The 26,106-nt window shown below is 42.1% G+C and overlaps 1 protein-coding gene across 7 annotated transcripts in view; it reads left to right on the forward strand.

The window, feature by feature from the left end:
* Positions 1–344: 344 nt before the first annotated feature.
* Positions 345–26,106, forward strand: part of arhgef1 (Rho guanine nucleotide exchange factor (GEF) 1) — a 44,831-nt gene continuing 19,069 nt past the window's right edge. For 4 of the 7 annotated variants that reach the window (XM_030102330.1, XM_030102331.1, XM_030102332.1 and 1 more), the window contains exons 1-7: positions 347–443; positions 13,086–13,138; positions 19,201–19,287; positions 19,397–19,510; positions 21,656–21,754; positions 25,263–25,305; positions 25,423–25,528. In XM_030102330.1, the coding sequence (XP_029958190.1) occupies positions 13,112–13,138; positions 19,201–19,287; positions 19,397–19,510; positions 21,656–21,754; positions 25,263–25,305; positions 25,423–25,528 (476 nt within the window). In that variant the 5' untranslated portion in view covers positions 347–443; positions 13,086–13,111. Of the gene's footprint in view, positions 444–13,085; positions 13,139–19,200; positions 19,288–19,396; positions 19,511–21,655; positions 21,755–25,262; positions 25,306–25,422; positions 25,529–26,106 lie in introns of all 7 variants that reach the window. The other 3 variants (XM_030102337.1, XM_030102334.1, XM_030102335.1) reach the window with 3 other exon arrangements.

A 26,106-nucleotide genomic window follows, 5' to 3' on the forward strand; every position in this document is an offset into this window, starting at 1 on the left:
CAATAAGCAAAACGCCGCATTGAAGCAGTTTTGCTTGGTAAAATTGACTAATCTATTATAGACAATATTTTAAAATAATCACGAGTAACTTCTACAAACTTAAACAGGTAAACATTGTGCTCTCTCTGTTCAGTGTGGTACAGTGGGGAAGAGTTACAGTGTAACACCGCGCGGAAACAATACGTTTACACAGACTACTTCATTTTTCAAACAGTCCTGCCGCAAATCACACATAAACAGAGAAAAGAAGTTACTAATATTTCCATTTTTTATTGCTGTCACTTTGTTATACAACACTGTTACTTTTTTACACATTCCTCATCAACCATTTTTTTTTTCTGATGTGCACTTCCGCGTACAATGTTTTTTTCCCACTGACACACGGCAACTTTCAGCAGGAAAGCTATTAGTCTCCTCTCTTGTCGCCTTTTCTCGTTTTGCGGGTGAGTACATCGTTTAAACTTCACTCTTGGACGCTTATTAAAAGTGTTTAGATTTTATTTGGGATGTTTAAGATGTTGGTGGTAGTTTAGTTTTTTTCCGGACAGCCGCGGTTTGTCCCCCCGCAGCCCGAGCGGACGGTAGCGTCCAGACAGGAGGAGCGCTGTGCACGGCTGGCTGCACGGCATCCCCGGACGGCCCGGATAAAACTCACGATTTAGGTCATTTATGGGAGAAAATCAACTTTTTCCCGAGCTCTGTAACAAAGTCACCCAACTTTACTCGTGTGTCTGAGGCGTGGAAGTTGCTTTTCGTTTGGTAAAACCAAGTTCAGGTAGCCGTGTGTGTGTATGTGTGTGTCTGTGCGCGCGCGTGCGTTTTCCTGGTGAACTTTTACGACTGCTCTCATTTCGTGTTTATCCCAAACTATAAATCACTTTAATATACTCAGAGAGAGAGTTATGTTGGGCCATGGATGGACTGTGGGAACCTTTAAGCGATAGTGACCTTTTGCAGTTTTATCCTATGTATTATTTGAGCATAATCTGCACATATAAATGAATTGTCACGTGTGTTATTTTCACTGTGATTGCATAGGCTTGAACAATCAGCTCCAAGCCTCATGTTTTGTTGTCAATCACCAGACAGAATGTACATTAAGAATGCAGATCTCATTCTTTGTGCATAAATTGACAAGTGATAAGTCACTCCCATCCTCCCCTACTTTCCTATAGGACTCACCAGCTGACAGTGTGTGTGTGTGGTGGGGGGGGGGGGGGGGGGGGGGGGCGACACAGTGCAGACAGTGTTCAATAATTAGTGTCTGCATATAATTGATTACCCTTGGTGATTTTTGCCTTGTGAAACAGAGGAAAGGCATCGTCTGTGCAGACCAGAGGAGAGCTTCCTGTGCTCGCAGGAAGCAGCAGCAACTGGAGCGCCTTCATTATCTGTCTGTATTGGATAATTGGTTAAAAGTTGTGCTCAGCAGGAAGGTTTTCATTTTTGAAGCAATCACTCCTCGAACAGCGAATTCCTTTGTTTAGTTTTTTTTTTTTTTGGGGGGGGGCAGTTTACTAGTTTTGTCCCCCTTTTTTTTTTTTTAATTGAACTCGTCCAAACATGGGCTCAGTCAAGCCAAGCTTTCAGCGACCTCCTAACTTTTTGCTGATTTCGAGACTGCGTGGTAAGGATGTCACAGCTGGCGGTTTTTCGAGCCCGTGACATGTTCCCAGGCGGCAGCCACTGCAACCCAGAGGCCCCATGTGAAGCAGGCCCTGCCACTTCCTGTTTCGCTCTGCTCAAAGAGAGGAGCACTGCACTTGTCATCACTCGCTCTCCCTCTCTCTCTCTCTCCCTCCACATTTTACAAGTGCAGACTTGTCTGGAGCCCAAAGGCTACCTTCTCTTCCTTTTAAAGGAATGTTGGCTATTTAATTTAAGTTGCTGTGCAGCTCTCTCCCTCCCTGTTTCTCATTCTCTATTGTTATAGGCCCTACATAAACTCACTCACATCCCTCCGTCTCTGGGAGGGCAGGAGGATAAACCTTGCACGCCGCTACAGAAAGTCGGAGCAGTTGTTGTTAGCCTCTATGAGGGATGCTCGGCTCCTGGAGTGACAGGTAATGGCACCCACAGTGGAACAGCCAGGGGGTGTCCTAAGGGCCTGGAGCTGGGTTGCTGGCAACCTAATAATTTACTGTAGTCGGGCTCGGACTTCAAAGGGAACACAGGTATTCTTCTCTGGCTGCGGCTGGTTGCACGAGCAGACAGCAGATAATGAGAGACAGAGCGGACTGCGCCTGCTCTCGTTCTCTCCGCGGGGCAGACGTGAAATCTACTGATTCCTCCTGATTGGGCTCGGCGAGGGAGAATGGGCGAAGCCACACATGCGCGTGCAGGAGAAGGTGCCAATGCTGTTGCGCACCTGTAACGCAGACATGCTTGAAACCAGGACTGATGCCATGTTGGAGCAAGGCAGCGTGCTGTAACGTGTCAACGTGTTTCTGGTGTTAGCGTGGCTCAGTTATGGAGAACTTAGCATTTTTTTGTTCTAAACCTTTTTTGGTGTTGTTTTTGTACTTTGTCTTGTGTTTACTACGCAGACATTGCTATTTTATAATTACTTTTTTCATTTGAACTTTGTAAAGCTCCTTAGCAGTGTTGTTTCTTTTCTCTTACTTCCAGTCTTATCTATTTGATGTTGTCCCTTGTGGTGGTGCATTGACTTAAGGCTTGACCTTGACTGTGGGGAACACAGATTTCAATCCTGGTTGAAGCAGGAAGTGCATCTTGTTGAAAAACAAGCTCAAGCTGCTCTGGTTTGCAGTGTTGTGGTAGATTATGCAGTAAAATATATGTGTGCTTCAAACGGGTTGAACATTACTGCTGTTATACTTTGGTAGATCCATTGCACTGGACGGTGCTCTAAATTGACCAAATACCAAGAAGGATGCACATCTAATTCTTTTATTTCTTTACTTAGAAGAATTAGAAATTTGAAGTGAGCTAACATGGCGAGAAGTTAGCACTGATGTTGATGCTAAGAAGGAGGCACAATGGAAGGTGGTTGTGCAGATGGCGGTGGTGTGTGAAGCTTTTAAACACTTTGAGGCAGGTGAACATTATCAGGGTCTGACATGGCCGCTGTTTGATAATAGTCAGCCTTTTCTGTGGTGCACCTCCTCACACATGATCCCCAGTGGTACCGCTCTGTTCGGGCCTTATCTGTAAGCTCTCAGGAGCTAAGTCAGAAGTACAGGCGTAAAGAGCACCTCATGTGGACGAATGGCTCGATGTGTGCATCGTATGCATATTTAAAGTAAAGCATAAATCAGCCTTTATCCAGGCCTTAACGTTCTGAAGATATGCTCCACCAACTCAAAGGTATCATCTGGTTTTGTGCATTAATGTATTTAATGTCAATCAAGCTGCTCCTAAAGATTAATCACATCCAGTCTGAATGTATTGATCAAAGGAAAAAGGTCTTTTAGCAGCGTCCAGTCACGTCAGGTTGATGAATCAACTATTGAGAGGAGCTGCAGGAGAGAAACTGTCTGAATGTAAATCAGATGTTTGAGTCATTTCTGAAACTGCTGCGTTAGTTGACATGTCTGTAGTGAGTCTGACGTCCATTTTGTCTGCAATAATTTCATTACCAGCGTTCCTGAAGGCATCACCACTGAGTTGTAGGGATTCTTGGCTTTTTAGTTTTTCAACACTGTTGCTGAATTGACAAACAAAAAATGAGCTTGTTCTTGTTTTCTTTCCTGTACGTGAAATAATTAAAGGCTTGAGCTTAATGAGGAAGTTTATTACTGTATTTTTGACTCTTAAGCTGTTCGTGATGGCTGTTTTTTTTGTTAAATGTGTGAACATCAGCTAACTCTGCATTATTTTCTCTGGTCTTCTACATCAGGGCTTGTCAATATATTGATCGTAATTGACTAGTCAGTCACAGACTGACTGCAGGCCTGTTGACTGCTGGAGATCTCTCCCACGAAAATATCCATCCATATTTGTAGGGACGCTTGTTCCCCACTGTTCTGACTCGGTCTTTCTCAATAAAACTTGTCTACAAGGAGAACGCTGGGCCTTTTTGAGTTCTTCTGGGACATCTCAGATGAAAGGTAACCTTTGATACTTATATTCTGACAGTTCATAGCCAATCCACAGCAGAGTGACCGGTGTTCAGTGGTTTTTAAGTTAAAGGGAAGCTCACACATGCAGCTCTGTGTATTCACCTGCCAATCTCTGACATCTCTCTGCTGTCACTCCGTCTGTGCGGTCCAAGTAGATAAGGCTCTCCTGCTTGCACTGTGTGTGGTCAGTGCCTGTTTGTGAGACACATGAGTCATGTGTGTGCTGCGGTGACGTCCCCCACGCTCACACACACACAGCTGAGTGACCCTTTCAAGGTCCGAGCTGAAAGCAGCCAGTCTGCGGTCGAGTCGAGTGCGCTCTCGCAATTAATGATAAGAGGATTTTGTGCGAGTTTAGCCCAGGCCGCTGCAGTTTGGTTCTCACAGTCTGTAAAAAAAAAGAAAGGTAGAAAATGGAAAGAGTTACATGCACCGGTGCAAGTGTGAGTCAGAGAGACGGCTGGAAAACTGATGTGACGGAGAGGGTGTGAGTGAGAGCGCTGAGAATGAGCCCTTTCTTTTGAGGGTTACTGTGGAAAGAGGGAAAAGAAGGAGAAAAAAAAAAAGCGAGACGAGGCTCTACAGACGATGTTTACTCTTGAGCAGTGAAAGATGGGGGGTTAGGGGACTGAAAGGTCCTCCAGCCAAGTGAGGCTGTGCAGACGGTGTGTTAACTATATGTTTGTGAATCCAGAAAAAAAAGTTGACCTGAAATTTGATATTCACTATTGTTTTACATTTTTGTGTTCTGTGCTTCATTTTTGGCATATAAATAGAAATAACTAAGCTGTGGTAAAGTCAGGTACAATGTCTGAAAAGGCTTTAAAGGTTCCCTCTTTCGCGATGGATAAAGAAGTAGTAGCAATCACAAAGAGGAGAGCTGATCTTGAATTTCTCCCCTGCCAAGTGCACTGGCACATAATAAATGCGACATACCAAAAATGATTTGAATACCTCTCCTGGTAGATGAACCTTCAGTTTAAGGCTTCGTCTATCGCAAGTGAGAGTCTTGAAGGTAAGATACTGATAAGTCATGTTATCGTTGTAGCATAGTATCTATTAAATAAAATGTCTGAATTAAAACTGTAACTGGTGTGTTTTAGCTCTTTATGTCATGTGAGTACTTCTCAGCCAGAACGGCTGATTTAACCGTCGAGTTATGATTGTGGCTAATAAGCTCCAGGTCGGGCAATGGCAGCATGCAAGTGTCCAGCATGTTAAGAGGGAAACCTGCAGTGTGAATTAACATCGATCAATATTGTCATGATAAAGTGTGTGATAATTAAGTGCTGAGGTGTACATGTAAGCAAGTTGGAAGCTAATGCTGCGCTTTGTTCTTGCTGTCGTCTTTTCATCGTGGTCACTGGCGTCAAGGTTGGCAGATTTTATCCTGAGAGTCACTGTTAGCAGGAGATCGACCGTAAATCCGCAGTGGGGTGATTTAAAACTCATCTTTTATATGCTTCCTTAATCCAGTTTCAGACATTCTTTTGGTGCTGGTTCATAACTTGGTCATGATTCATTTCTGATTTATTCTTCAGCGGAAATGTGGAAATGCATGGACATGTTATGCTCCATCTCTTTTGAACCTGTTTGCGCACGTCTTTTGACATTGTTACTGAAGTGGAATAATGACTTCTTTTTTTAAATTTTTTTTTTAACTCGAGTTAGCAGTTGTACTGTTAAAGTAATCATTGTTGATCCATATTGAAAGTAGTGGTAAATCCTCAATTCAGACCTGTATAGTTTACTGCCATGGATGCCTTTTCTTTTCCCCCTCAAACGTCTGTTTCTCTGAAGAGCAGAGCGAGGGGGAGATGAGAATGTTGTCGATCTGGATTGCACACCATTGGCATGAGACTTGCAGCAGCATCATGAACCAAGGTGCATGTGTGTGCAAGCACAGAGGCTTTTTTGGAAATGTTAGCCTCAGAGTCTTTGATTCTGGGCAGGCTAAATTCCTTCCAGAAAAGTTCAGTGCGAGCGCTGGCATTTCAGCTTTGTGCGGTATTGTCTGAAAATCAGCTGCAAATGAAGCCAGCGGACACATGAGGACACGCAACCGATTCCCTTTAATGAGCGACTCTGTGTCCCAAAATGTTAATCACATATTTCTGTTTTTGTTCTTGGTAAATACTGCAGCGCACACACACACGTACACACACAGACACACATGGAAGCAGTTAGGCCAGGCTGAAGGCTCACAGTGAACTGCCAATCCATGCCAGTCGATTGGCCCGGCCTATCAACTGTTTCCATGAAGTGAATGACCTCTAATAGGCATAAGGAGAGAGAACGAGAGGGGAAGGGGTTGGCTTTTTTCTTTTTTTCCCCCCCTAAAATAGGAGCGTTACGTCTGCACTGGTAGAGCTGAAGCCAGTGCATTAAACACTGTTGGATTTTATTGATGCTATATCACTATTTTGGAGAGCAGATTTACAGACACAAGGCTTTATGTTTTTCTGTGCACCTGAAAAAGTCGCTTTCAGTTCCCAACATACTGACCGCAACGACGAATTAGGCAATAAATATTGACATAAAGCTGAAACCTCACTGAGGAGCGCATTCGCTGTCGCCGCCGTTTGTCACAAAGCAAACCACAGAACAATGGTTTGAAAATTCTGAATTGTGTAATGAACTTCACTCCATAGAAGCGAATACACCGGAGACAAAGCAGGTTCTGTTCCAATACGTCTGCTCCGTCAGGCAGCAGCACTCGATGAGGTGTCTACTTATATACATCCATGACAACAAACTCTCGTGTGGAAACGGACAGTATTTGGCTGACAGATGTGATCCATGAAACAGAGGAGAGCACTTTCCTTGGCCCGACGTATGGAAAGTTTCACTTTAAAGAAGTGTTGGTCAGAGCAAAATGTACAACAAAGGGTACATTTACCACCAAATTAATTTAAGTGTTTGGTATCACCACGGCGCGTGAACTTTGTACGCCCGAGCTCGTGTTAAATTTATTCTATTATAATCAAATGGCAATCTCAGTTCTGCAGTACTGCTGCCTACTTAACATACCAATTCAAGAACAGAGTGATGTCTCAAAAAAACAGCCATACAGAAACAGCAAAAAAACTCCACCCAAGACAATAAATTAGGACTGCTAATGTTGCTTCAATGTGCATGTAAATTATGCACGAATTCAATTACTGATTGCCTGCACAAATTGTGCAGGTCATTCCAATTAATCAGTCGGATTTGCCATTCATTATTTAATTGTTTAACTGATTTACACCACGACATTCAAAACCCCAAAGACGGTGGAAATACATGAATACGAGTTCAAGAAGTCAAGATTAGCTGTGGGAATAAAACACATCTCATGACCTATGACGACTGCTGCATTTATGTCACATGATTTAAAGGCAGACAGGAACGCAACTCTGTCATCTCGGAGAGGCTGTTCCAAAGCGTCCGGACTTTGGAAAGAAGGGCCCCATCGCGCTTTATAATACCGACACATATCAAAATGCTACAATACAGTAAAATATGTTTGATTTTTCCCAAGTTAATTTCAATACAATCCTATAATTTACAGTTCTTGCACATAAATTCCTTTCAGTTTAGTTGTTTCATTCTAGCTTATTCTTCATGAAAGCCAAAAATACAGTACATGAAATTATAAGTATCCTTTGGAGGGAGAAAAAAATGTAATCCAGATGGACATATTTGTCACTTGAAAGTTTATGTTGAGATGAGATCATCTCCAGTAACTCCAGCTGGATAAAGCAGCATCAAAGACGTATGGAAAGATAAACAGATTTTGTGAATTATTATTTTTTCATGCGATCCCTTCGCATGACATTGTAGATTCAATTTTTACTATAGAAGGCTGAAGGATGCAGCATAGAGTATCTTGCTTAAGATCTCTGACGTGTCTGCGCAGCATTTGTGCGTCTTGCACAGAGATTATTTGGGAGAAGGAGCTGCTCGGTGTCATTTAATCCTTCTGAGTCTCCTCAACTGAAATCATACAAGGAGAAGGTCACTGGTGCTCTGCAGCACTTTTATCCCGTTTAGATAAAATCAAGAAAAGGTCACAGCAGTAAAACATCAGTGTTGCAAAAGTGTTCTCTACCAGTGATGGTAGACTCTGTAGAGCAGTGAAAAGAAAAAGAAAAAAAAACCTCCCTGTGTTTTGCTGGGACTATTGGTCATAATCTTATTTTAGCCGCTACGTAATGGTTGTTAAATTACATAATTGACCCTTGTCTCCCGCCAGTGAATGCACCGGCTGTCTTGGAGCAAACGCACAAGGGCCCTTTTCATTTTACGCTGAAGGTGGAGGTCTTGAAGGAGGGAGTTTGAGAGTGATGGAAGGCAAAAACACTGAGAAAGACTGAACCTGTGGAAAAGAAAAGGACAAAAAAAAAAAAGAACAAAGGATGTGTTTTGCGATACATGAGGGGGAAACATGTCCGCAAGGGTAAATTCTTACATTCCCTGCACTGATGAGCCACTCCCTCCCCCACTGATGTGACTTTCTGTATACTTTGCTGTGGGACGTATTCCTCAGTGACCCACATTACTGCCTGTCCTGCGCTGTTTGCTGACTGTCACTGCACTGACAAGATTTCTAGAAAAGCACTGCCCTCCTGGACTGTTGGCACCGCCGTGGGGTTGCCCTCTTATCTCTCTGAATGTACACGCGGACATTTGGCCTCGTCATCTCAAAACGCCTTATCTCTGTGAATAGAGAAGGGTCTTATCTTTAATCACGCCAGCGTTTGTAGAATAATTTAAGAGGCAGGAGTCGTCTGGTCAGCTAATCTGTCTAGGATTTGTGCTCTCCAATGAGATAATCCACCTACAGAGGATAGTTAAACTTGATCTGGAAAAACATTTTTTGAGTCTGTGTTGAAGTAACAGAATAGAATTTGAGAAGCTTCGGTCTCCTGCTACTAAAGTTAGTCAACTTGTCAAACAATGGATCCATCTATTCAATTTGCTTTTATGGTAGAGGTGGCCCATCTAGCAATGGATCCTGTCATCCTTTTTCCATGAATGTCAGTTCTTGGCAAAAAAACCCCTGATATACTCAAAACTATACAAACCTGAGATTCATTAAATGTCTTATTAACATACATTAAATAAAATTATTAAGTTTTTTTGAACATTAATAATCATGCTCCTTTAAACCGGTCCATCGTGCAAAGGGCTGGGGACCGCTGCTTTACCCTATATTTTCTACTCTTTTGATTAGACCCATCTAGGCACGTTTACATCGCGTCTGATTGAGTAAATGGTCTCACAGCTGATCACCATGATCGCCCAGCCCTAGTAATGTCAAAAGTGTCACACAAGGGGCAAGATTTAACATGGTGATTCTTGTCTTGATCTTTTTGCTGCTCTTGGCCTTCTTATTCTTGTTCTGGGTCTTTGTCGTCATTCTTCAGCTTGCTTCAGAAGAATGCTCGACTCTTACCTCCACCTATATGTCACAGATATATTTACATTAAAATGCCTTCTGATGAACCTGTTTGCAATCCAAAACTTCCCCATATAATAAAATTTGTCTGTATGACAGTTAAAATTCTTTCATCACCCTTGCATTTACTTTGTTTATTCTGTTCTAGTCTGTTGAAACCGCACAGCTCTTTGACTCTGCAGAGTTTGTCATTTTACTCATCAGACCTGTCCTGCTTTGAAGCCTGCTGCCACCCTTCAGCTCTGAACCGCTCATTTAGTGCAGGTCTGTTTACGTCGTGCTTGTATTTTTTTTTTTTTTTTTTTTTTTTTTTGCACATGCACACGTTTAGTTGCACAGCCATTTCTTTATGTCCATGTGCTGCGTGTTAGTCTGAAATGCCTCTGGGCCTGTTTACACTGAGGTGTGAGCTTACTTGTCAACTTGGCCAGCTGCACCCAAAAACCTTATGGTCAAGGTTGGAAGAGCTCTGCGAGCACGTTTGTTTATGCCTCCCGTGCTTTAGGAAGCAGATGTGCGCTTTTTAAGGCTTCAGGTGCCGCTTTGTGCTCCCACACTTTCTGGATACTTTTTGTGCTTGCTTTACTTTCCACCATGTCTGTATGTTTCCATACTTGCTGCCTTTTCACTGTTGCAGCCTCATTCTTCATTTCCTGCTGCTGTGTGTCCCCTTTTCTTAATTTCTTCTCCACGCTCCCGTTCCTCCTGCTTCTTCGTACTCCACATTAGGACTGCTGTAATTTTTCTGTCATTCTCGGGGTTGCAGTAGGTTAAATCTTCCAGCCACGGTTTAGTTGAGAAGTATTTGTAAAGCCTAGAACAACAACCTGATTAAGCTGTGTTCGACATATTTTCTTTTCATGGAAATAATCCGTGCACCTCAAGCAGATAAACTTTTCTCTGCTTTTATTTAAATTCCTTCAACTGATTAGTTCACAATTGGACATGTCATCTGTATGAATATGCATAAGGCAAAATGCAGATGTTTGCAAGCATTTTTAGCACTTAAAGTCAGCATTTCCGTTCGCCCAGCCTACTTTCCTCTCTGTTCCTTATTTCTTCGTCGCTGGGTTTCATCCGTGCTGCGCGCTAACTTTCTTTGCCAGTCCCACGTGAACGCAGAGCCGAGTGGCAGGAAGGTTCATCTCGTCGCACTTCTGTCTGTCATGTTTCTTACGGAAACACTTGTAATTTCTCACCCTTTTCTCATCTCCCTCCTTTCTTTCATGCTTTCTTTCCCCCCCCCCTCATCTGATAGGTCACACAGGAAATGTCTCTGATAGCTTCCTGAGGAAATTACACCCTCTTCCTGTCTGTACGCGTCTCCGTTTGTTGCCACCTTCCCCAGCCTTGCCCCCGCTGATGGAGCAGTTGCAGGAGAGGTGGTGCAGGCAGGAATCCCCCCACAGTCACCGCTAATGAGGCTGCGGCCTGATGAGCGGGCCAGATAAACAGCAGCACAAACACAACAGGCTATCAGCATTAGCCGCTGCGCTATTTTTGGACGCTGCCCTCACAGCATATAGAGGACAGGACACTGCCTATTGTGACCGAGTCCAAGAACAAGAACGCCGACCTATGCTCGTACAATGGCTTCTGTGGCCAGGTGCGCCAAGCGACCGCAAACGATTGTGCCTCTAATTTTCCTGCTTCAGTACAGGATGTAAACCCGAGTGGTACTTCATTTGAATTTCATATTCAACCATCTTCGTTTGGAGTCACCTGCAGAATCACTTTGGATTTGCTGCATTTGTGACACAATTTGAAGTGCAGCCTTTGCCGCTGAACACACTTTCAAATAACCTAATTAGATTTTAAGCTGACCCAGAAGGGTAAAAAAGAAAATCGTTAGCTGCATCACTATGGCATAGATCTCTGTGACAATTGGAACTGTTGTAGTTTCCCATTGATAACACCAGAGTCTCTGCATGTATACATCACGTACATCCATACATTATTTGCTGCCATCACTCAGTGGGCATGACTGATAGAATTGATCAAATTCTACATCTTGTTCCTCTTTAAATTTCAATTTGTTTGTTGTCTATGCTTCTCACTTTCCATGACATTCCCATGACTGGGTTCATATTTGATCATATGCCATCTGCTTGTAAAATTTTCAGAAAATGTGCTCCATTTGAGTGTTTCTCCCTTTTTCCCCAAGAGAAATCCAACTGTCAATATTTCATAGTGTTATTCTTGAGCTTGAATGTGGGAGACGTGAGCTCGAATCCCTGTTGCAGCAAAAACAACTTGCGGTGTAGAAACCACGCCAAGTCTTCGCTGCGAGCTGCAGTGACCTGCAGTGTTGACCCTGCGGACAAATAGACACTGCAGTATGTTATTGACAATGTGCGAATCAATCGTGTCTGTGATTGGTCACAGATGCGGTCAGTGCTTTTCTCACATGTAATGAGCATATATAACCCGGGTTTCAGTCCCTCCCCTCTTCATAAACCAATAATTTTTTCCATTGATTTGTTTTTTTGTGGTTTATTGTTTTGAGTAGTAAAGTGAGATTGACATGACGTATTTTCTTGAAAATGTTGTTAACTTCTTGTCCTACTCAGACTTCCTCTTCCTCTTCATATAGCTTCCATGAATCATCAACTTTTCTTTGTGCAGTACCGAACACCGAAGCGCTCCAGGTGGAAACATAAGTGTCGTTTAGAATGATCGCAAATCACTTTGAGTGCTGCATTGCACCTGTGAATCAGAAAAACTGCATGCACTGCATCTTCTGGGGTCGTCTTTGTCCAGATTTTCCTCTTTTATGTTCTCTGCCATCACAATGCTCACTAAGCTCTCTCCACAAACTTTGTGAGCTCTGCTGTTAACGTCCATCAAGTGATCGGATTAAACTTGAAAGATACGTTAAAAGAGTTCTGCTTACCATGCTTCTCTTACCCATAACTCCAGTGTACCGTGATCAAAAGAGGACTTGATTTGTTTCTGATGGTCAAAGGTCAAGGTCACTTTGATCTCTTTTTTTCCTTATGCAGCACTTGAAGCTAATTTCCATTGATTTGACAAGCTCATGGCCATGGGCTCTGTGATGTGATTCTGCTCCATTTTTATGGTTGTGAACTCATGAAAGGCTGCACTTTAGTGCTGTTTAGGATAGTCTTAACCTAATTGTCATAAATTGAAAGACAGTGACTTCAGCTAAACTTGTAAGGCCTTGATTCTTGAAATTAGAGTTCATCATGTGAACTTGGCATGTTTCTCTTAACACGCATTGCAATGGAACATGAGCAGTGACAACAGTGAAATGATGACATGAATCCTGCATATGGTCAGCAGGCCACCAGTCCTCCATGCACACAGAACCTTGACTTTGAATTTTTTGAGGTATGAATGAGTTGTTGTCATCGTACCAAACAATAGAATATTGATATGAAATAACCACCATTGTTTGTGCTGTTATATTGTTCGCTGTCTTATCACTTCACTCATTGTTCTTGGTTCTGACTTCACCATTTGACCTTTTCCATCTCCGTCAAACGGATCCCACTCCCCTCTTCTGGTCGCCGTCATGTGATTAACCGGAGCTTTATTGACAGGTGTAAGAGGCCCCTGCGGCTGCAGTATGGACTCTGAAGATGCCCACCACGGGGTGAGACCTCCTGGTTGACTCCTCGTCTTCTCTTGGTCGAAGGGGTTTCTCTGAAACGGCTAATTGTTTGAAGGGTTTCACAATGGCTGTGGGAGTTTGCGTAAGAGCTGATGTAACGGCTATTATTAGGCTGCAGTGTGATCTCCAAGACCTGGTGGAAGTATAAAATGCCGAACTGTGCCACTACTCTGTTATAATAATAAAGCAGGTGCTGTTCTTTTTTTTTTTAAGTTTAATTATGTGAAATATTAGACACCGACCTTGTCAGAGATGCAGAGGAATGCTCTTGCAAAGACCAGTTGTCGAGGAACACGCACACTCACACACACTCACGAGCACTCTGGCAGCTCCCTACAATCACATAGGAATGGCCCCCTCCCACATACGTGCTCAGTCTTAACTCACACACACACACAAAGGCACGTACGCTTGATGGCTATCATTAGATTGATGCCACCTGACACTTAGTTAGTACAGGAATGTGATGTGAGGGAGGGGCTGGGGGGCAGCTGCCGACTCCCAGGAGCACCAGAGCTGATCTCTGCACTTTTGGGACGCTGTCTGTTCAAATACTGTACACTCACTGTCTTTAACCCCCCCCACCCCCTCGCGTGTTTGGCTGCGGCTCTTCCAGCCAGGGAAGACCCTCGCAGTGTGGCGCGGACGCCAGCTACGGCGTACTGATGCGGGCAGGGGGACCGAGGTCTGGTTACTGTTGAAACTCAGACTGCCTCCATCTGTTGTCTGAACTGTGCCATATGCTGGAATGCACCACTTGGCTCCCTCCGGGTTAGAGGAGGCTCCCACTCCCACTCTGCCCCCTCCGCAGCCCTGCGCTCTCCAAATGCAAAGAGGAATTGACCTTCCCCACTTCCCCTGGAGTAACCGCAATTAGCTTCCCCCCACTGCCTGCTCCAATTCATCTCAGAGCATGAGCACATATTACGTTTTTTTTTTTTTTTTTTCTTCCAGAAATCAACCAAGACACAACAAAAACAAAGGACTGGCCACAGCATCTCCTGTAATGAGGAGACTGTTATACTGAGGAGGGCAATATGAGGGCAGCAGCCAGCTTCCCTCGGGCTTTTAAAAGCATGTTCTGCTTTTGCAACCTAATTAAAATTTTAGAAAGAAACAGAGATCATTTGGTGTCAGTGTTACAAAAACACAACAATTAATTGATTCAGTGGCTACAGCACAAACAGCCACAATGACAAACATTTGCTGACTCCTTTTAAAGAGTTTCATTAAATTCAACGTGATTATTTAGTGGCTGCTGACAGAAATTGGCACGTGCATGTCAAAAAAGTCACCAATATGCTAATTATTCCAGTGATCATCAGGATTTCTGCAGTATGACCCTTCATTCACTGATATGATTCACCACTTCACCACACATTTGCTACATGAGCTCCATACTACCATGGAAAACAGTAATATTAAGCTGCCAGATATTAAAAGTTGATTTTATCTTTGAAAAATGATTAGAAGCACTCACTCCACATTTTTTGACAATCTCACATTCATTAAATCAGTAATCGATCCAGTCCCTCTGCTCATAAGACGGTGACCTATGACTCAGTCTGGTGGGTGCATCCGTCTCACGGCAAGAAAGCAGAACCGAAACAGTGACGCCTCTTATATGATAAAAATAATCCCTGGAAACAGGAGCATTTACAGTGAGGTTATCTCCAGTTACAGTTAAGGCTCCTTCTTTTATTATGTGGAGTTTGCATGTTCTCCCTGTGCTTGTGAGGGTTTTCTCCCACAGGAGGAATCCTGTGACAACCTTGACCAATTAAGTGTGGAGAGAGGTGTGAGCACCCAGAGAACATGGGGACTCCACGCAGAAATTACCCATCATGCCACAGGTTTGAACCAGCAGCATCTTGTCGTGAGGACACAATGCTAACCACTGTTCCAAGATGAATTATTTCTTTAACTGATCAATGAAAGTGTAACTCCTTTCATCCGCTGACACCTTTTTGTTAGGAGAAATTGCCCAATATAAATTTCCCAATAAAATAAGGTTTACAAAATTGAAACAGTGCATCTTCCTGTATGAAAATCTGTACACCAAAAACTTGTAACTGTATTGGTCCCAGTATAATAAAACTTTGGTCATAAAAAGACACCTCCTTTACAATTCAAATATTTATCTTCTATCTTCTTTCTTGTTAATAAAAAATCAATATGAAGAAGACATGCATTCAAGAGCCTTCTTAATGTTGTTAAGTATAAATAAAGGAAGACAAACACTGACCAGTACGCCTAACTTCTCAGATGCTTCCTCGTTGCATACAATTTTTTTAGGATCATTTGTTTTTTTTTTGTGATATCTAAAAACGTGGGAGACAGTTTGGACGCCACTGGTCTATTCCGGTTTCTCTCCAGCTGTCATCGCTCCTGTTCCACCTGCTCCTCCTCAGAGCTCGTAATCACCGCTGTCATCCAAATCTTCTGAGATGCAACATTTTAAAGACTTCGAGCAGATTTATAACAACACTGTCAGCACCTACAGCCGGAGCGACGCCTCAGTCACCATTCATTGCACACATTTCACATTAGACCTGCTCAGTGGTGTCCTTACATTACATTCACCATGATTTTCTCCATTCTGAAGCCTGTACGCTCTTAATATGCAGAATTCAGCCTAACACCTGCACGTAAATATTACACCATGAATATATAAATGACCCTGCTTTTTCAGACTGATCTCCAGGATTTAACAAAAGCCAGTTTGATGTTTGGACCGGTGCTCTTCCTTCCCTTTGAAACTCCAGGTTATATAAACACATGGTTGAAGTTTCACAGCATTTTATCATTCCACCAGGAAATTTGCTTGGTTCTGTTTGAGCAGCATTAGTCAGTTATAGCCGCCGTTGTCACGGTGACATAACAACTCCGTCCCGCTGAAGTAGCTCTGGCAGCTTCATTATGTCGAGGTGTTGGTGGCCGGGCGCGTGGAAAAGAGGAGGCGTGTCCCTCCGTCTGCATGTATGCGTGTGTGTGTGAGTGGGGAGGGGGTGTTGTGTCTGTGTGTGTGTGTGTGTGTGTGTGTGTGTTTTTGTGTGTGATCATGGCCCTGGCAGGCCTGTGTCTCTGTTTAGCTAACCCCTCCTACACATGTTGCTCCAAAACTGGCCTTTCTCAATCCGCAGCCCACTGGATACGGCCATGAATGAACACATTCTCTCCCTCGCTCTCTCTCCCGCTCCCAGTTTCACTCTCACTTCGCGAGTCTATCCTTCCAGCTCTGTTTCTCTCGGTCTCTTGTACCCGGGCCTCACCTTGACCTCGCAGCATTTTTCAGATAGCCGTTCTGCCTCTTTAAACATGCACCGCATTCAAGCCTTTATCTGAATTAGCTCTGTACACAATCCCATTTCCTTAAAACCTCTAACCACTAAGTATGCTTTCAGTTCCTACTTAATAATACTTCAACAATCTCTTGTAAATGCTATCAGTGCTGCATACACACATTTAATACCAACTGTACAAAAAAAAAAGACAATTTCAATGACTCCACAGACTTTTTTCCAACTACATCAAACATAAGATGTTTTTTTTTTCTCTATTGTTAATGTACAGTAGATTTATTCTTAATCAGGAGCAAAATATACTGAAATAAAGTCTGAGGTTATTTACATTTTTTTTAATCTAACTGGAGGATTATCACCGTTTAATTCTGGGTCTGTCTTCCTGACGTGTTAGTAAAGATAGATCAATTACAAAGCTAATTTAAAGATATATTTACAAATATTTATTTTCTGTGTACAAATGGACATCAGTAGTGTGTGTGTGTGTGCGTGTGTGTAAAAAGTTCATACATTTTTTTAAAAAAATAGAAAATTTTGGCCCTCATGCAGTATTCCTGGAAGCTGTTCATTGTTGGCCACACACACACTTTACCAGAAGTATTAAAGGTAGACCTACTAAAATCTAAATGGAAACTGACATTTTTATGGTTGCAGTGTCCATAAAACATCCTTTTTATGGAGCATTCTTCTCATCAAATTCTCTTATGAAGTGCCTGATAATATTAATAAAACCAAGCCAAAACACAGACACAATAGGATGTCAAAATAGATTTGAAATGAGAGTTTGACCACCCAAACTTGTAAGAGTTGATACATTTTTTTGAAGAAATTAAAGGGAGTAAAATTAATAAAGATGGACCAAAGTGTATTACAAGCGAACAAATAAGGTTTAAAGTTCACATTGCACAATTCACAGGTTATAAAATCGATTGGAAGATTCCGATAACACAAACAATACAAATAACAGTTGAAACAAATGGAAAAGATAGTGGGTTCCTTTTGCTTTAAATATCTACTTGATACGTGTGAAGCAACTGGTTGTGCTTTAAGTTTGAAGTCGTGTGCCCTTCATCACTATGCCATTTTTGATTTTTTGTTTGGTCCATACAAGAAAACTTGGAGTGAGCACTCTTTAAAGCTCTCAGTTGGGAATCTGAGCTGAGCCATGAGTATAGACGGATAATCTCGTTGGTACGTCAGCACCGTCATAACAATATTTAAAGAAAAACTGCTGATTGTTGAAAAATATACAATTTTCAACAGTTTAACACAGAAGCTTGAAGAGTAAAGATCATTTATTCCTGTTTAGATTTTATTCCCTGAAGCAATGACAAATGTTTTTTTCTTTTCTGCTTTATTGTAATTTCTCCTTTTCTGTTTGTTTGATTTTTATTCTCATTCCGTTCTACGAAATTCTTTTTTTTAATTAAACCTAACCAGGAACCGAAGAACGCTTTTGGATTCATTGTGTTCAAAATTTGAAGCAAATCTGATTACCCGTAATTATCCGTCACCATCGTCGGCTACAGTCGTTCGTTCAAAATGAGCATGAAACTGTACATCAGAGAACGTCTGAGTCAGCACGTTCTCAACAAGCAGGTACTGGATGAAACTCTCAGAAGTGTCTCATGGCTGCTTTCACTGCAGGGATTGTTAGACCCACTTTCCCCCCCCTCTTTACATGCTTGAGCCTCAGCGGCTCTGTACTTACACTGCCCTCTGTGCTCACCTCGCAGTGAACACTGTACCTTTTTGATGTGTGTGTGTTTGTGTGTTTGGGTGTTCCCTGGTGGCGGCTCTGGGTCTGCGTCCTTCAGAGGACTGAATAAAAGGGCTGTGTGTTGTTTGTGTTTTTTTGTGTGTGTGTGTGTGGGGAAGAGGAAACGGTGTATAGCTGTAGAAGGGTGGAGGTAAAATTGTCACTAGTTTTGATGCATGTTTTTCCCCCCATTCATGGGTTTCAAAGGCGAGGATTGGCATAAACCTTTAATTTCAGTGTAGTTTAGTTACATTTTTAGACCTGGAGGTTTTTACATAATGGCATGGAGAGAGGAGCCTTTATTGAACCCATCGCACGTCTGAAAAACAATCCCAGAGGCAAAAAATCTGGCCCCACTTCAGAGCGCGATCCAATCGAAAATGCTGCTTTGCAATGCAAGTTAAACCCTGAATTATTCCCCCAAGTTCAGCATCCAAACTAAATGTTTTAGTGCAGCCTTAGGGAAGACGGCTTCGGCATTCGAAAAGAGTGCCCTCATCTTAATGATTTACTCAAAGCTATTTAGTTTAAAGCCTTTAACCTTTGCTTCAGTATCAATGTCCAGTCCCCAGTAGCTTCCTGATTTGCCTCATGCAAAAAATATTTAAAAGTTTACTCCTTTTGAAAATAAGTCTTGCAAGTTTTTATCAGTTGAACCCCAAGATAATTTCTCTTGCTTAATAAAACAATGCCATATCTGCCTTTCTCTTGCCTGGTTCTTATGAATGGACAACAATTAAACTGGAGCTCTGTACTTAAAGACTCGCAGCCCGTCTCTCTCCCGGAGGCTGGATTGGAAGCTGGGACGTTTTCCTCTCTGCTTGATGTTGTTCTACACTGGGAAAGTTCATCCTGGCCACACAGGCTTCATGTCTGGCTCTGCTCAGTGTGGGAACGGGACCTGAGAAGAAATGTCTTCCCAGTTGAAAATGTACCACCTGATGGTTTGTTAATTGCCTTGTTTTGTGCCCCTCTTTCCACAGCAGGGTGTGTTTGGAGCTCAGAGCTTTAACCCAGCCATGAGCATCATCGGGGCTGAGGATGAAGACTTCGAGAATGATCTCAATGATGTGAGTCCAGATCAACTGGTGGAATCTCTCATCACTGATTAGCTTCCCCGCTGAGACCGTCGTTAACCTTTTCCTGTCTTGTCTTTTCCGATTTCTCTGCTCGTCTCAGGTGAACGACGATCAGTGCACGCACTTCAACAGCATCGAGCAGTTGAAAGACCGTCCCACACACCTGCTGGTCTTCATGCAACACGTCATCCTACAGTTTGACCCTGCTCCCCTGGTGAGCCCGGCAGCTGCTCTTACCACACACACACACACACACACACACACACACACACACACACACACACACACACACACACACACACACACACGCACGCACACATGTGTGCAGAGTTCAACTTGTTTTTATCAGTCAGACTCTCACACCAGTGTGACGCAGCAGATCGCCCTCTATTTTAATCGATGAAGCCGTCTCTGTGGTTTCGGTGCAGCCGGTACTTCATGAGCATAAAAGGAAGTTCGTGTTTCTCTTTAGACTTAAAGGTTGTTTTTACTTCAGCGAGCACAGATGCAGAACTAACTCATGCATTTGTGTATCACTCTAATGCTGTAACAACATCTAAATATTTTCCATTTATCACTCAATCAAAATATCCTCAGGCCATTGTAGTCAGTATTTTATAGAGAAATACAGTATCTGTTATTGTTGTTGGCCTTTTTTCTTTCCTTGAAACATTTCTATAATATTTTAATTTTAGCAACTATCGATTCCTTTTTGAATTTGATGTTTATTGAGGTGACTGATAAATGAAGTAATGGCTGCTTCAGATTTTAAAATAGTCAAATAAAAATATTCGAAATAGCAGTCGTGATTCCTGTTTACCTTTTCACACCATGGAAAATGGCCTTCTTTGAGTTTTATTATGAAAACCAAACAATAGAAAAGAGAAATAGGAACAATACATGCAGGACAAAACATTTTGTATGTAATTATTTCCAATGTATTTATGAAAGCCATTATTAGTTGGTTAAATTTGTCTTGTATCTGTCATCTACAAAAGCAGTGAAAAGTTTTAATCCAGCTGTTTTTCCCCTTTTTTTATAAGTAAATAGTTTTTTTTAGGAATTTCACCTGTATTGTATGACTGTATTAGTACAGACAGAGACAGGAAATTAGAGGATCCAGAGGGAAGAGTATGACATCGGATTGAACCGGGGACAGATATATGGTATGCCTCTTCAGCCAGTCGACCACCCAGACAAGAGCTTTACTGCTGTATAGCATGGAATCGACTTCACTGTCAGAAGAAACAATAATTTTCATTACCCTCGAATATCGAAGCACGGAAAAGCGTATTGTTGTATTCCGAATCTTAAATATGAACAAAGTAAGCTTTAGAGAAAGATAAATGTGACTTAAACTTGGATCTCGAGCCGTGTGTGTCGACGGTCTCCTATAAAAAATGTAGTATCTGATTCCACGGACCTGTGACTGATGAAAGTCTCCGTGTTCTGTAGAAATGCCCGTGAGATGAGTATGAACTGCAAATGATCATGAAAAGGGGCTTTAGATCAGAGGTCTCCAATCGTTTTCGCACCACGGACAAGTTTTAAGCGGCATGATTTCTGACACACATCACAAAACACAAGAAAGTGCATCATAGAACATTTGATTATTATGCTTATGCTGTAAATGTCATGCTTCTTTTGTGTTCATTTTATTGTTTTTGCTTTCTTTCAAAAATCTCAAAAGTCTTGCTTTTAAAGCAGAGTGCTTGGTCTCAGTGTGGTGAAGCAGTTTTGAAGGATTCCTGGTTTGGCTGGATAGCCGGTTTCTTCTCAACACCAATAGAGTAGTATGATTATAAAGATGGGTTCATTTGCAGGATTTCAAAAACAAAACAATGAAAGGGTCGCTCGGTCCACAATGATGCGGTTTATTTTTGCAGTTTTCTAAGAAATTCCTGAGTTTTGTGCGTAATTGTAGCTAGCAGGGTACTAGCGACTGTGCCTCAGTTGTTGACGTTCACTGGCAAGGTTGCAGGTTCAAACTCCATCTTTCCTTCTCCGTATGCCGTAGTGTTCTTGAGCAAGACATCAAACCACAACCTGCTCCCAGCGGACGGATTGTGTAGCTTTGTAAGCATTAGTGTGTGAATGTGAAGCGATGTAAAGCACTTCAGGACTGCTGAGGCAGTTAAAAAAAACACTAAATAAGTAAAATCCATTCGCCATTTATTTTACTATGAGATATTGTCGTTTGGAGTGAAATATCCATTTTGTCTCGGTGGTTCATTGATCGACTTTTAGGTACACTGAGCGGGAAATTTTTTTTAGAAACCGGATTGACAGAATCTTACCGTGTGGCTTTCCTGATGATCTTTGATAGTTTGCCTCACTCCGATGTTTTGTTCTCTCTCAGCTGTGTTACCTCCATGCCGAACTCTTGAAGAACCTCAGTGCCAAAGAGACCAAGAAACAGTTTGTGGAGTTCTACAACACCTTCTTAGACAAGGGCGCAGTAAGTATCACACCGTTTCATTTAAGTAGAGTCGATGAATTCAAACTGCCTGTTAATCATAAAGCTTATAGCTGGAAAGACGGATCGAGGAACCTTAAGAAATGTTTCATTAGCTGATTAATATCAAAACGCACAACACACCAGTGGAATGGCATGATTGTTGTTTTATTTCATTCGTTTTTTTTTTTTAAAGTTCTGAATATTTTAAAACGTCCTTCCAGCGGTTTTGTCTCCCTCGTCGTGTTTTCCGTTGCTTGACAACAGTGTTTGTTACCAATAATCAGGATGTGGTGACAAAGATTGGCTTGATCGGAAAATGAAAGTTAGATGATTGGACTTGTTTAGACCTGAATTTAGCTTGTTTAAATCGGTACTTGAAAGTGTGAACAGTAAGGGTGAAGTAACAGAGAAAAAGGAGGCCCATTTCTGGCGAATGCATGTTATTTTATTCTTATCCATCTTATCTCGTGCAATAATGTTTTTACTACAAACAGCATTTTGTTTTGTTTTGAGAGGTACATGATATGTGGCTTAGCAACTTCACTCTGTACACATGAGAAAGTACAGGACGTTTTCTGAAAGGGATAAATTCAGGCGACACCAGCTCAGTGCCTTGTTTTTTGTGTTTGGAGACCATCCGCTCGGCTTGTTGCTGCATATTAAAGTGTGGATTTATGAACGCCGCTACTGCACCGTGAGGACTCATTACTTTATTTTGATTGCTTCAGCAGATGTAGCCGATATTATCTCATGCAAATGATTTGTTTGCGTTTTCAGTTGTTTGATAATGTGTGTGGCATCTCAGAAGTCTCAGCCTTCTTTTTTTAATGTATTTGTATCGTGACTTTCTTTGTCATTTTACACTTTGTGATAGTTTACACTATATTACATTATCTGTTTAGGAAAATAAATAATTGAGTGACTTGTGTTATATAATATTTAACCAAATAAGACAAGAAACTCTTGGCAGTTTGTGTGTATTTATATTCTTCTCCTCGATATTCATCGAAGGGGATTCCTATCTGATTAACTGTTGTGTGTAAGGTGGACTCATGAGAGGAGTACATGATGTGCAAACGGTTTGTTTGTAAGCGCCGGGCTGTGTGTCAGCTCTGTTTGCTCAGTCTGCTCTCTGTCAATGCTGTAACTCCAGTATCTCTTTTTACATCACTCCTCTCGGCACACCTGGTCTTTGTCACTCTGCTGTTACATTTCCCCCTCAGTTACTGTACATATCTGTCAGCTCAGCTGGAGCGGGCCACTCTCTCTCTCTCTCTCTCTCTGTCTCTCTCTCTCTCTCTACTCGTCTGTCCATCCAGCCCCGCAGTTTCCTGTCAGGATCGTGGGAAAAGCCCTTTCTGGGGGAATCGTCTTCTCTCTGCCGCAGTTGTTTTTCTTTTCTTTTTTCTTCTTCTTTTTTTTTTTTTAAATCCCATCTCTTTTGTAAACCTATTGACCTGAAGTTGGCCCATGTGGTTAGTTTCATGTCTGTGACAGAGCTGTGTATCTCCCTTTTGGAATATCTGTTTCATCTGGGGGTTTTGTTCTGTATTGTATTTGTAGTGTCAAAATGACCCCCTGTGGTTATATGTAGGTACTGCACCCCACTGTTTTCTAATAGCTGGAAAAAAAAACAACCAAAGGAGTTATTGGAAGGTACATCTCAAATGAATGACATGTAATTTAAAGCTCAGTTCTTTTGTTCATTTTAAGCATTAATTCTACGTAAATTATGTAATTATGATTCAAATAAGTCAGAAAAGCATCAGATCCTTTGAGGAATTTCCATTGTTGAATTCACACACATTGAACAAAAAAATGAAAGCCACTGTTACATCCGCGGCTCTTAGGAGGAAATGGAAGTAACATAAAAACCGAGATGTTAAAGGTGAAAGAGGTGTTCAATAAATTAAAAGGGTATGATACAAACTAAGGAACACCATAAATCAAAAACAGCACTTTTGTGTTTGCGCCTATCTGTGTACACAAAAGGTCGATTTCTCTTAGATTTTCAAAAATGTGTCTGAACCTGTGTTCATAAGAACTTCTCCTTTACTGAGATAATCCCTCCTCCTCACAGTTGTGGCAGATCAAGGTGTTGATTAGACAGCGGGATTATTTCACAGGTGTGTTTTAGGCTGAACACAATAACAGGAACCAACATTTGCTTCACCCAGTACCATGCATCTCCTTCACATGGAGTTGATCAGGTTGTTGATTGTGGCCTGTGGAATGTTCATCTGGTCCTCTTCACTGGCCGTGACAAGTTGCTGGATACTGGCTGGAACTGGAACATGCTGTCATATGTGCCGATCCAGAGCATCCCAGCATGCTCAGCGGGTGACATGTCTGGTGTGTCTGCAGTCACTGCAAGAACTGGGATGTTTTCAGCTTCCAGGAATGGAGTCCAGATTCTTCATGGGGCCGAGTGTTATCGTGCTGCAACATGAGGTGATGGCCATGAATGAATAAAATGCACCTATGTTGGTTGTTCATAATAGACTCCTCCCCACACTATAACCCCACCGCCACCAGGGGCCACTCGGTTCACAACACTGACATCAGGAGACCACCCACACACACACACACACAACGCCATACACACCGTCTGCCATCTGCCCCGGACACTGAAAACTGGGATTCGCCCGTGAAGAGAACACCTCTCCAAAGTGACAGACTCCATCGAATGTGAGAAGTCTGCTGCTCCGATGACAAACTGTAGTCAGGTCAAGATCTCGATGAAGACGGCAAGCATGCAGTTCAGCCTCCCTGAGAAGATTTCTGACAGTTTGTGCAGAAATTCTTTGCTTCTGCAAGCAGATGGTTGCAGCAGCTGTTGGTGTGGCTCCGATTATCCTGGATGTGGAGGTCCTGAGCTGGTGTGGTTACATGTGCTCTGTGGTTGTCGGGCTGGTTGGATGTTCTGCCAAAGTCTCTGAAATGCCTTTGGAGAAGGTTTATGGTTGAGAAATGAACATTTAATTTATGGGCAACAGCTCTGGTGGGCATTCCCGCAATCAGCACATTCTCTTAAAACTTCCAACATCTGCGGTGTTGCGCTGTGTGATAAAAACATGTTCGAATGTCCTTTTATTGTGTCCAGCCTGAAGCACACCTGTGAAATAATCCTGCTGTCTGACCAGCATCTTCATCTGCCACGCCTGTGAGGTGGAGGGATCATCTCAGCAAAGGAAAAATGCTCAATAACACAGATTCAGACGATTTTGTGAACAGTATTTGAGGGAAATAGGTCTTTGATTTGAACTCATTTCATTAAAAATGGGCCATAGTAAAAAGTGTTGTTTGTGTCTTTGTTCAGTGTATATTTGATTGTCATGTATGTGACAATATGTATGTGGTTCTCTATATTACCAGTTTTCCATTGTATTTTGCACTAGTTCAGACATTTTCAAAAAACATAATTTAAAGAATTCACATTTTTACATTTGAATTGTACCGAGTGAAATTCTTATTTTTCATCATACCTGTTCTGTGTGTTTTATTGCAGACTCTCAGAGTCACAGTTCCACCGATGATCGCCAGTGAACTGGGTAAGTTCGTTTCCATCAATATTTTTTGCGTATCTGCTCATTTTTCGTTTGCACACACATTAATTCTTCATTCTATCTTCCGGAAACTTCTTTCACTCCCACATTCTCCCCTTCCAGACCGCAGCCGTCCAGAACTGTTCTCAGATGACACCCAAAAACGTTTCGCTCTGGACGTTCAGAGCCTGCAGGTACCTGAAGTTGACAAACAGCTGGAAGATTTCAGGTGAGCTTTTCTCTTTGGACTCAATGTAAAACAACCCGAAAACCTGAGTGTCTAAATGTCTCGCTCTATGGCGACAACACCGACGCTGATGGACATCTTTGATTGTGTGTTTTATTGAGTAATTCAATGAATACTTGCCAGAACATCAGGTAGACTTTTGATATTAAAATGAGCAGCATGCAATATCGCAAAAGACTGACTGAACTCGATAAATTACGAATCACTGGACTGTCCATTCATATTTAAATTCAAAACAACTACATTTTAGATATAATACAAATGTGAACTCACTCATAGCTTCTCGTGGAATGGTAAATAAACTTGAGGATATTTTTTATTGGTTGACAGCTGTAATTATTTGATACCTGCTGGTCAGACGCACAAAATTAAAGAAAAATTACCAAAAACAACAAAGTGAGTGAACTGTTTCACTTATTAAACACAGCAATGTGGTGCTATAAACAGCTGACATGAACAGTGGCTAAAAAGACCACTTAGGTTTCAAAAAATGTTTATATTAGTCACAAATCATATCACTATCGCATTACCCAACAGCAACATCACATTGGAATTGTTGA

This window comes from Salarias fasciatus, chromosome 11, assembly GCF_902148845.1.
Source record: "Salarias fasciatus chromosome 11, fSalaFa1.1, whole genome shotgun sequence".
Lineage (NCBI taxonomy): Eukaryota > Metazoa > Chordata > Actinopteri > Blenniiformes > Blenniidae > Salarias > Salarias fasciatus.